This window comes from Anolis carolinensis, chromosome 4 (genome assembly GCF_035594765.1).
Source record: "Anolis carolinensis isolate JA03-04 chromosome 4, rAnoCar3.1.pri, whole genome shotgun sequence".
NCBI lineage: Eukaryota > Metazoa > Chordata > Lepidosauria > Squamata > Dactyloidae > Anolis > Anolis carolinensis.
The window spans coordinates 145,537,607-145,547,770 of record NC_085844.1 but is presented as its reverse complement, the minus strand read 5'-3'; the positions used below and the strand labels follow the sequence as shown (position 1 = coordinate 145,547,770).

General features: G+C 43.0%; 1 protein-coding gene across 2 annotated transcripts; it reads left to right on the top strand.

Annotated features, from left to right (window-relative positions):
* On the top strand, positions 1 to 9,222 carry s1pr1 (sphingosine-1-phosphate receptor 1). Of its 2 annotated transcripts, none has more exons than XM_062979521.1 (2): positions 1 to 304; positions 5,729 to 9,222. In XM_062979521.1, exon 2 carries the CDS (start codon positions 5,868 to 5,870, stop codon positions 7,005 to 7,007), a length of 1,140 nt encoding a protein of 379 aa, XP_062835591.1. In that variant the 5' UTR covers positions 1 to 304; positions 5,729 to 5,867; the 3' UTR covers positions 7,008 to 9,222. The 2 variants fall into 2 exon arrangements, with proteins under 2 accessions (XP_062835591.1, XP_003220089.1); XM_003220041.3 differs by having other exon boundaries at positions 5,724 to 9,222.
* The last annotated feature ends 942 nt before the right edge of the window (positions 9,223 to 10,164 follow it).

Here is a 10,164-nt window from a genome sequence, read left to right as displayed (position 1 = left end):
CGCGCCGCATCAGAGCAGAGCAAACTTTCTTCTTCCAGCCGGCCGGCGGGGAGGAAACAGGTGCCGGGAGAGAAGGACAAGAAAGAAGAGTCCTGGGGTGGGAGTGAGCCTCTAGCCTCGCCCGGCAGCGAAGGGTTAAAAGCAGGGCGCCCTCTGTCGGAAACGCAAGGGGAGAGAGGAAGCCTTTGATCAATGAAGGTTTTGTGCCGCCAGAAAGGAGGCTTATGGGGCCACAACCAAGACGAGCCCGACAGGCGAGGACGCCTCTGCCTTCCCGAGCCGCCTCCTCCTCCTCCTGAGCCAGGTAAGCACCATGGAAGGTGTGTATGGGGAGAAGGCATGGGCAAACTTTGTCCCTTCAGGGGTTTTGGAGTTCAACTCCCGCCATTCCTAACAGCCTCAGGCCCCTTCCTTTTCCCCCTCAGCCGCTTAAGCGGCTGAGGGGGAAAAGGAAAAGGCCTGAGGCTGTTAGGAATGGCGGGAGTTGAACTCCAAAACCCCTGAAGGGACAAAGTTTGCCCATGCCTGTTATAGAGCCTCCAAAATCAGCCTTGTGTAAGAGAGTCTCCCATCCATGACATCCATAGAATTGGCTGGGATTTCAAAGCCTCTACATCTGCATCTGCACTGCCTTAAATCTCGGAATGTGATCCCAGGATGTGATTTCTCTGCTCATCCCAAGTTATGCAAACTCATACAACAAAGTTCGCTATGCAACACGATTTTTGTTTTTGGGTTATAAATCTCATGTCCCAATTGGTCCTATCATTCAAAAAAGTATGGGACAAGTTTATTAAACTGCAGGACATCCTGCAGCGAGACATCCTGCAGCATATTTTGCTCCATTTTTCCAATCTCATTGAGTCTCAACCAATTCAATATATGTCTTCGAAGGCTTTCACGGCCGGAATCACTGCCTTGCGGTGAGTTTTCCGGGCTGTATGGGCATGTTCCAGATGCATTGTCTCCTGACGTTTCACCCACATCTATGGAATCACAACCTCTGAGGATGCCTGTCATAGATGTGGGCAACACGTCAGGAAAGAATGCTTCTGGAACTACAGCGCAGAAAACTCACCGCAATCTAATTCAATATAGCTAAATTTGTGATGGTCACAAAAATGAAGTTTGTGGGGCAGAACAACTACTTTGATAGTAAGTACTATTGTGAAGCAGGAATAAAATTTTCAAGCCAGGAATAGAAATGTTTTCAAATTTATTACATAGTATAGTTTGAGATCAGATCCTGGGATATAAAGCCGTATAGATCCAGCCCGAGATGGTCCTGTTTGGATTTATTCTCATGTAAGTGAGCACAGTTTATCATTCAGGTCTTCTGCTTAGATGTTGCGTACTAAAGACAGTGCCTCTGGGTTTGTTTGGAAAGTGGCAGAAAGTTGCCTGGCAGTTCTTCAGTCTGTTGTCGACTCACTGATTTGCTGTGAGTTTTGCAGGCTGTATGGCCATCTTCTAGAAGCATTCTCTCCTGACATTTCCCCCACATCTATGGCAGGCATCCTCAGAGGTTGTGAGGTCTGTTGGAAACTAGGCCAGTGGCGTTTATATATCTGTGGAAGGTCCAGGGTGGGAGAAAGAACTCTTGTCTGCTTGAGGCAGGTGTGAATGTTGCAATTGGCCACCTTGATTAGCATGGAATAGCCTTTCAGCTTCAGGGTCTGGCTGATTCCTGCATGGGGGAATCCTTTGTTGGGAGGTGTTAGATGGCTTTGGTTGATTCATGTCTGGAATTCATCTGTTTACTGTCCTGATTTTAGAGTTTTTAAAATACTGGCAGCTAGATTTTGTTCATTTTCGTGGTTTTCTCCTTTCTGTTGAAATTGTCTACATGCTTGTGCATTTCATTGGCTTCTCTGTGTAGTCTGATATGGTGGTGGTTAAGAGTGGTCCAACATTTCTATGTTCTCAAATAATATACTGTGTCCAGGTTGGTTCATCAAGTGTTCTGTTATGGCAGACTTCTCTGGTTGAGTTAGCCTGCAGTGCCTTTCATGTTCCTTGATTCGTGATCATGAACCAACCTGGTCACCACTGAAATCCACAAGCATGTGGACAATTTCAACAGAAAGGAGGAAGCCATGGAAATGAACAAAATCTGGCTACCAGTATCTGCCTCTGGGTCTGTTTGGAAAGCGGCAGAAAGTTGTGTCGCAGTTCTTCAGTCGCTTTTATCTTCACACCAAGCTCTCCATGGAAAGCTGAGGTATGGAAAGTATCCCTTATGAGGGGCTGCTATACTTCAACTTTCTTCCTACTAACAACAGATTGTGGTTGGCTTTATACCTGCCATGGAAAAACTTCAGCCCTCCAGGTGTTTTGGACTTCCACTCCCAGAAATCCCAGTCAGCTTACCGGCTGTTAGAAATTGTGGGAGTTGAAGTCCAAAACACCTGTAGGGCCCAAGTTTGCCCATGTCTTCTCTATACTGTAGAATGAGTGCCATTTGGTTGTATACTGCAGAATGAATGGAGGGTTTTTTTTTGGCTTATATACTTCAACTTTCTTCCTACTTGCTACAGACCATGTTTGGCTCTATACTGTAGAATGAATGCAGTTTGACACCACTTTAAATGCTGTGCAACTCCAGGGACTGCATAGCATAGAGCCGTTAAAGCGTTGTCGAACTGCATGTGTGAATTTGCTTCTCTGCCACTTTGGATCTTCTTGTGGAGAGAAAAAGTGGGATATAAATAAACATAATAATAATAATGATAATGATGATTTTTGGGTCTGAGTTGATATAGAAAATCTGTTTAGCACGATTGATTTAGATTGTTCAATTCTTGCCACGGTTTTATCTGAGATTGCAGGCAGCGGATAATGGACCTGCATGGAAAAATAAAACAAAAGCTCTGAATTGCTTGAGGCTAACTTTGAGGATTAGACTGGCCTCTGTTTTTTATATAACTGACCGCATGAGTTGAGAGAAAGTGATGCTTGGATGTATGTGGATAGGCTGAGGCAGAATGGAGGATTAACCCAAACCAATGAAGGTGGGAAGTGTGCAATAGCATCACTGTTGGTTTATGCCACGCTAGCAAAGGCAATGTGAATGCAACACAGATTTACAAGGAAATTATTTTCATAACGTTCGCAAGTCAATGTGGTGCAGTGGTTTGAGCATTAGATTCTGACCTTGAAGACTAGAGATTGAATCCCCACTCAACTATCTATTAGGTGACCTCAGGCAAGGCACACTCAGCTTCAGAGGGAGGCAAAGTCTCAGAACAAATCTATCCAAGAAAACCCCATGATAGGTTTGTCTTGAGGTTGCCCTAAGTCAGAAATGACTTGAAGGCACACAACAACAAAAGCTCTGGTGGTTTTCTAACTGCAAACCTTTGTTTCTAGTTGTGGTTTGTGAGCATAGCTTCTTGCCAGTTCACATAATGTGGTAAGTCATATTTAAACAAACCACACTGCCTTAGGAACATGGCACAAGAGTAGTGGAGAATAACATTCTCTAGGAGAAAAGTTCCTTTGGGTTAATAAGCTTGTGTGCGTCTTGTGCTGTAGAAGGTACTGCGATCTTTCTGACTCCGAGATGGAAATGACAGAATCCAAGAGGAAACCAGATGCTTCAACGCCCCTAGGTACTTCGTAGAGAATAGGAAGGGTTGGGTTGTTGTGAGTCTTCCAGGCTGTATGGCCATGTTCTAGAAGCATTATCTCCTGACGTTTCGCCCACAAATATGGCAGGCATCCTCAGAGGTTGAGGGGTCTGCTGGAAACATAGGAAGGGTTGTTTGTCTTCAGAAGATATTTCTCCCTTCTGGGCAACTGGAAGTAGGGACAACTTGAGCTGTCAGAGGAAGATCGGATCATTGTTGAGCTTGTCGGAAGTTCCAAGGTATGGGAACTGTGTTCTTGTCCTCAGTTTTAAATTGTGCCATGTATAGGCATGGAGACAACTTGTGTGCCCTTCGTTTTGATTGATCTCGCTGGTGTGTGTTCCTTTGTAGTATGTAGTAACAGTTTGCTTGCATGAATCCTTTTACTCTTGAGTCTTTAGTCTTGTCAACTCAGTCTGACATGGTCTTTCTTTGTTCTCGACCATCGGTGTATGACCCAATCCGTCAAAAACATTTGGTTCTGGATGACTGCATGTCAGTCAATGAAGACTGGATAGTGCAGAGGGCTCTTTCAGTTTATGATGATGTGACCTATGGGTAGAGTTTCATCTCTTGCACCGAATATGCTTGGAGAAGACAAAATCTCCAGTTGTGTCTGTGATTGCCCATCCTAGGCTTCATGTGTCCAGCCAAATGCCTTAATATTGCTCATGATATATACATGCATAGGAGTCCTCTGTGTGATCAGCAATTCAGTGAAAGGATCAGAATTTGCATACAACTCAAATGGCAAGAGTGCAAAAGGAAGGCTTGTAGTGGAGACAGTGCTGATAATCCTCCTTTTGTATTTACTCTATTCTTTCAGTGGACTTAGGGAAGAACTCAGGATGTTCGCTATAGCATTCTTGATTTCACAGTCACCAGGAATGTGTGTGGCATAGTGGCTGCAACCTTAGATGTAGGGAACTGCTCAGGTTTGGGAGTCTTACTGTGACGACATTTGTACTTTTTGAAAGTTTTTCTGCAAATAGTGTAACTTGGCTACTAAGGAACCAATGGTTGCTGTACATTAGATGTAAATAAGTATATGGATCTTGGCTAGAGTATTAATGTGCCAAAGAACATTCACATGTGAATGTTACATCTGCCTCAAACCCTGATATTGTATTGATGTTGGCATAGTTTGTATAGGTTATTATCTATAAAGCCCCATACGCTTTGGGTCCAACCTATCTTTGTAACCGCATCTCTTTTTATGAACCAGTGCAGGCTCTGAGATCGACAGGGGAGGCCCTTCTGTCACTCCCACCACCGTCTCAAGCGTGGTTGGTGGGGACGAGAGAGAGGGCCTTCTGTGTGGTGGCTCCCCAGCTCTGGAATACCCACCCAAAATAGATGAGATTAGCCCCTAGTCTTCAATCCTTCCATTCCAACCTGAAAACTTGAATGTTTAAACAGGCCTTTGACTTCAAGTAGGCTGAATGGGCCCGTATGAAGTTGACATTTGGCACTTTGCGAATTGATGGCCGTTAGTTTTATCTAGTTAGTTAGTTTTAAAAATTGTATTATTTTGATTTTATGCTCTTATGTGTTGATGGGGGTTGTTGTTATAATTTTATGTGACTTGTTTTATACTTTTGTACCATTTTTACCTGTTGTATGTTATATGTGCACCCTGGAGTGCCTTTGTAAGCTGCCTCGAGTCCCTTCGGGGAGATGGTGGCGGGATAGGAAAAAAAGATGATGATGATGATGATTATTATTTATTGCCCACTAATCATGTGCCCTTACCCTTTACTATTGGGGCGTCAAGAAAGAACAGATAATAGGCGCTATTATTTCAGTGTTGTCTGTTACAGATAAGCTGTTACATTTTTATATTTGTTTAACCCATCTTTTCTCAGTTGGGCAATGGTTCCCAAAACTTCCAGCGTGTGACAGATCATCACAGCAAATCTGTGTGATAGATACAATTGTGTCAAACGGTTTTTGATCAATGATCTTTAAGTTTATATAACTTTGGCCATAGCAAGCTTGCAGAATTTGGTGTCTGTGTAGCATTTCATGAACTGCCATTCTTCTGTTTTGCTCATAAGCTAACTCTGTCTTGCCTTTTGTCTCCTGCCTTTTAAGGACAGTGGTTTCTGCGGTTACCCAGAAGGTGGTAGACGTTGGAGCAGCAGACATTTGGACGTTGCAGACCAGGCAGCTGGGGAGATTTCTACTCCACGTTGCTTCTTGACATCTTTCTGGAGAACTGCAATCCAGGCTGGAACCATGGATACTACCAGGGATCCCCGCATGAAGGACACCCCTCGTGTCAGTGACTATGTCAACTATGACATCATCATCAAACATTACAATTTCACTGGGAAGCTAAATGAGAATGCTGATACTGAGATCAAAGTCTCTTCAGTAGTGTTCATCCTCATTTGTTGCTTCATCATCCTAGAGAACATATTTGTTCTGTTGACTATCTGGAAAACCAAGAAGTTCCACAGACCCATGTATTACTTCATTGGAAACTTGGCACTCTCTGACTTGCTGGCTGGGGTGGCTTATACAGCCAACATCTTACTGTCTGGGCACAAGACCTATACCCTCACCCCTGTCCAGTGGTTTCTTAGGGAGGGGAGCATGTTTGTGGCATTGTCTGCTTCGGTGTTCAGCCTCTTGGCCATTGCCATTGAGAGATATATTACAATGCTGAAGATGAAACTCCACAATGGCAGCAATAGTTTTCGCTGCTTCCTGCTGATCAGCGCCTGTTGGGTTGTCTCTGTGATTTTAGGAGGTCTTCCTATTATGGGCTGGAACTGCATTGGCAGCCTAAAGAGATGTTCCACAGTGCTGCCCCTCTACCACAAGCATTACATCCTCTTCTGCACCACCGTGTTCACTGGCCTCTTGTTGTCCATTGTGGTTCTTTACTGCAGAATCTACATCTTGGTAAGGACACGGAGTCGCAGGCTGACTTTCCGGAAGAATGCTGCCAAAGCCACCCGGAGCTCAGAGAAATCTCTGGCTCTGCTGAAGACTGTGATCATTGTTTTGAGCGTATTCATCATCTGCTGGTCTCCTTTGTTCATCCTTCTCTTGCTGGATGTGAGATGCGAAGTTAGGTCTTGTCCAATACTCCTCAAAACCGAATACTTCATCGTCTTGGCAGTTCTCAACTCGGCAACCAACCCGATCATCTACACCCTAACCAACAAGGAGATGCGGAGGGCCTTCATCAAGATTATGTGGTGCTGCAAGTGCCCCACCACGGACACTGGCACCAAATTCAAGAGACCAATCATTGGAGGGATAGAGTTCAGCCGAAGTCGGTCTGACAATTCCTCTCATCCCCAGAAAGATGAGGGTGACTCTCCAGAAACTATTGTGTCTTCGGGTAACGTCACCTCATCGTCTTAGGAGTTTCTTTGTTTTTGTTGTTGCAAAAAAGAGGCGGTGGATCCTTTGAGGGCTGACACATGGGGGGAACGGCTCTGCTCACTTGTTTCCAGCCAGAAGGAGGACAGCCAGGGGAGAAAAGATTGGTCTGAAGTGGGGACATCTTACCCTTCTAGGGGCAGTTGATGGTATAAACTGGATTATGGTATATGAAAAAACAATGTCCTCCCTGGAAGCTTGTGAGTTGACTTTGCAGCTAATGGGAACATGAATACCCTCGGTAACTGAGAAACTGAACCTTTAGTAGTCCAGCATCTGTTGTGTGAGTGTGTGCTGAGAAACGAGGAATAATATCTTCAAGCATTTTTTGCCTCCTATGACAAATGTGAATCCCTGAAACAAAGATCTTACTGTTCTTAAGTGACAATCCTCCCAATTTACTATATGCTAATTTTTGGGTAAATAGAGGTGAGCACTTGAGGATATTTGCCTCAAGAACTGTCAAGATGGCAAAATATACCTTGGTGCTTAATCTTCTACTGAGAGTGGGAATTGGATGCAGAAGGCCTCAATGGCTTAATCTAAGGAGCATAACCTGCTGTTCCCTTTTGTTAAATCTCCCTGAATTAGTGGAGCTGTGTCTAAATTGAGAGAACCAGGGTGGTGTAGTGGTTTGGGCATTGGACAATGACTCTGGAGGCCAGGTTTCAAGTTCCTGCTCAGCTGTGGAAACCTCCTGGGTGACGTGGTTGACCTCATTCTCTCATTTTCAAGGGAAGGCAAAGGCTGAACAAGTCTTGCCAAGAAGCACCCCCTATTAGGTTTGCTTTTAGGTTGCCATAATTGTAAAATGATTTGAAGGCGCGCAACAACATACTTGAGTTAGTTTGGGGCGGTTAAGATTTTAATAGAAATATCATCTGAATCTTGAAATATCAATTGGGAAAATGTACTACTCCGAATAAGAAGATGCATTTGTTATTAATAATTTCTGCAGCACCTCAGTATGCAAGGTGTTTTAAGTCACCATCAGTTGGCTTAGTTCAGTGGTTCTCAACCTATGGGTGCCCAGATGTTTTTGGCCTTCAACTTCCAGAAATCCCAGCCAGTTTACCAGCAGTTAGGATTTCTGGGAGTTGAAGGCCAAAACATCTGGGGACCCACAGATTGAGAACCACTGCCTTAGTCTCATGGTAAGGCTGAGATGACGCTCAGACATTTGGAATTTTTAATGGGATGAACCAAGCCGGGAGATGGGGCCTCCAGGCTGAAATCTATAGTTTGTTTGTATTGTATTGCACCACACTCCAGAGTATTTGATAAGCCAGAATATTTGTAATTTTGAGAAGATGTTTATAGTTTTGTCATTGTCCACTGAAGGTCTTCTTTGTATCAATTGAATGTAATTTGTTACGGTATCAATCGCTATACTGTGTGTACATATATATTTTTCCGCACCCGAATTTATTGGGCTGAATGTGTACAGCGTATGGAGATGTTAACAAGCATAACAACAGTCATGCACCGAAAATGCAACTCTTTGTTCTTCTCCATCTTATAATCCCATTTTTCATCCCAACCTGCATTGTGGGATCCAGTTTAAATTAGCTTTTGGAAAGGTTTTGTTTTCCTCTCTTTTCTTCCTGGAAAGGGCCATTAAATTTTGCAAGATTGTTACGTTTGTAACAGTTGTGTAGGAGAGGTGAGTTACCATAGAAAGGGTAGAGGATTTAGGAGAAGCTGACTCTTTAGAATTGTGATATGGCAGCATGCCCTCTGACTCTATACCTTTCTGGAGAATTTGGGAGTTGCATGCAAAAGAACTAACTCCCCAAATGTATGTTCCTGAAGTCACCTCTGGTATACAACTTCTACCCACAGAAGACTTCATTTTCTTTGGGAAGAGGCCATTGCTCACTGGAAGAGCACATTTTTACACAGAAGTTTCCAGAGCTAAGGAATAGAAAAAGGCAATAGTGTCTTTCATTGGTCTGTCCCACCTCAGTCCACCCCTAGTCACTTAGAGCATAATTGTGGCAATAACATGCCGAACTGTTGAAATCAGATTAATGTACAAATATTGGTTGAATTTATACTTTTTTTTATAAGACTGACCTTTTAGTATTATTTCCAGTGCAATTTTTTAAAAAAGTAATAGTATTTAAAATGTTTCTGACTTTGTACTATTTGCACATAGTGACCTCTAAATATTAATAAACTGGGGGTTTTGTACAAATTCTGCTGTGACCATTTCTTCATTTGTTAAACTATTTTGTTTGCCGTTAAAAGGTGACATAGATAATTCAGTCAATGTATTTGCAATATTACTTGCATTGTTGTTAAAATTCACCTTCGTATCTGTGGAGGATGTCTACATGACCCCTCATGGATACCTGAAAAAGTGGATAACAGCGAATCTTGCATTTTGACTATATTTGGGTGGGAAGTATACATAGAATCACATTGGAGGACCGAAAAAGGCCTATAAACACTTACAGGGAGAATATTTTTTCTGGAGTGTGAGTGAAACTATGGGTATCAAATCTGCAGATAATGGGATCAGACTGTATTCTGTACTTCATGAATGAAACAAATCTATGTATAACAAGAGTTGTAACACAGGGATAAAACAGCCTAGCAACAACAATGTTTAGTTACTCATTCAATAAATCGCTATTCAAACAAGAAGATGAAACATTGGCAGTGATTCCCAGACTCTGGTCTTCCAGTTGTTTTGGATCTTGGCTCCCAGAACTTCTGACCATTGGCCAAAATAGTTGAGGCCGCTGGAAGTCCAAAATACCGTACTCAGATGGACAGAATTTGGGGATCACTGCATTAGACTGAAATTATGACTGACATAAGGGATTAGTGACTAGAAATTTAGCATCAAATTAAACATGGTGTTGGAAGATGTGTGTCTTCATAATTCTTCCAACAACATTACATGGGGAAAAGGGGAGGAGGCAAAGACCTTTTTGGGGCCTTTTCACAATATATAGTTAAAGTGTTGCGAGTCCATGTTAACTGCTACAGCTGTACCCTATGGAATTCTTGGGTTATATGAGGCAAGGAGTATTAGAGCTTCCTGGCAGAGAATTAATAACACAAATCCTAGGATTCCTTATGATGGAACCATGGGAATTAAAGTGGAATCAAAGTGGTTTAATTGTATCAT

Bases quoted from the DNA above. Each gene is read 5' to 3' on its own strand.
- s1pr1 (XM_062979521.1), top strand. From the start codon at position 5,868: ATGGATACTACCAGGGATCCCCGCATGAAGGACACCCCTCGTGTCAGT.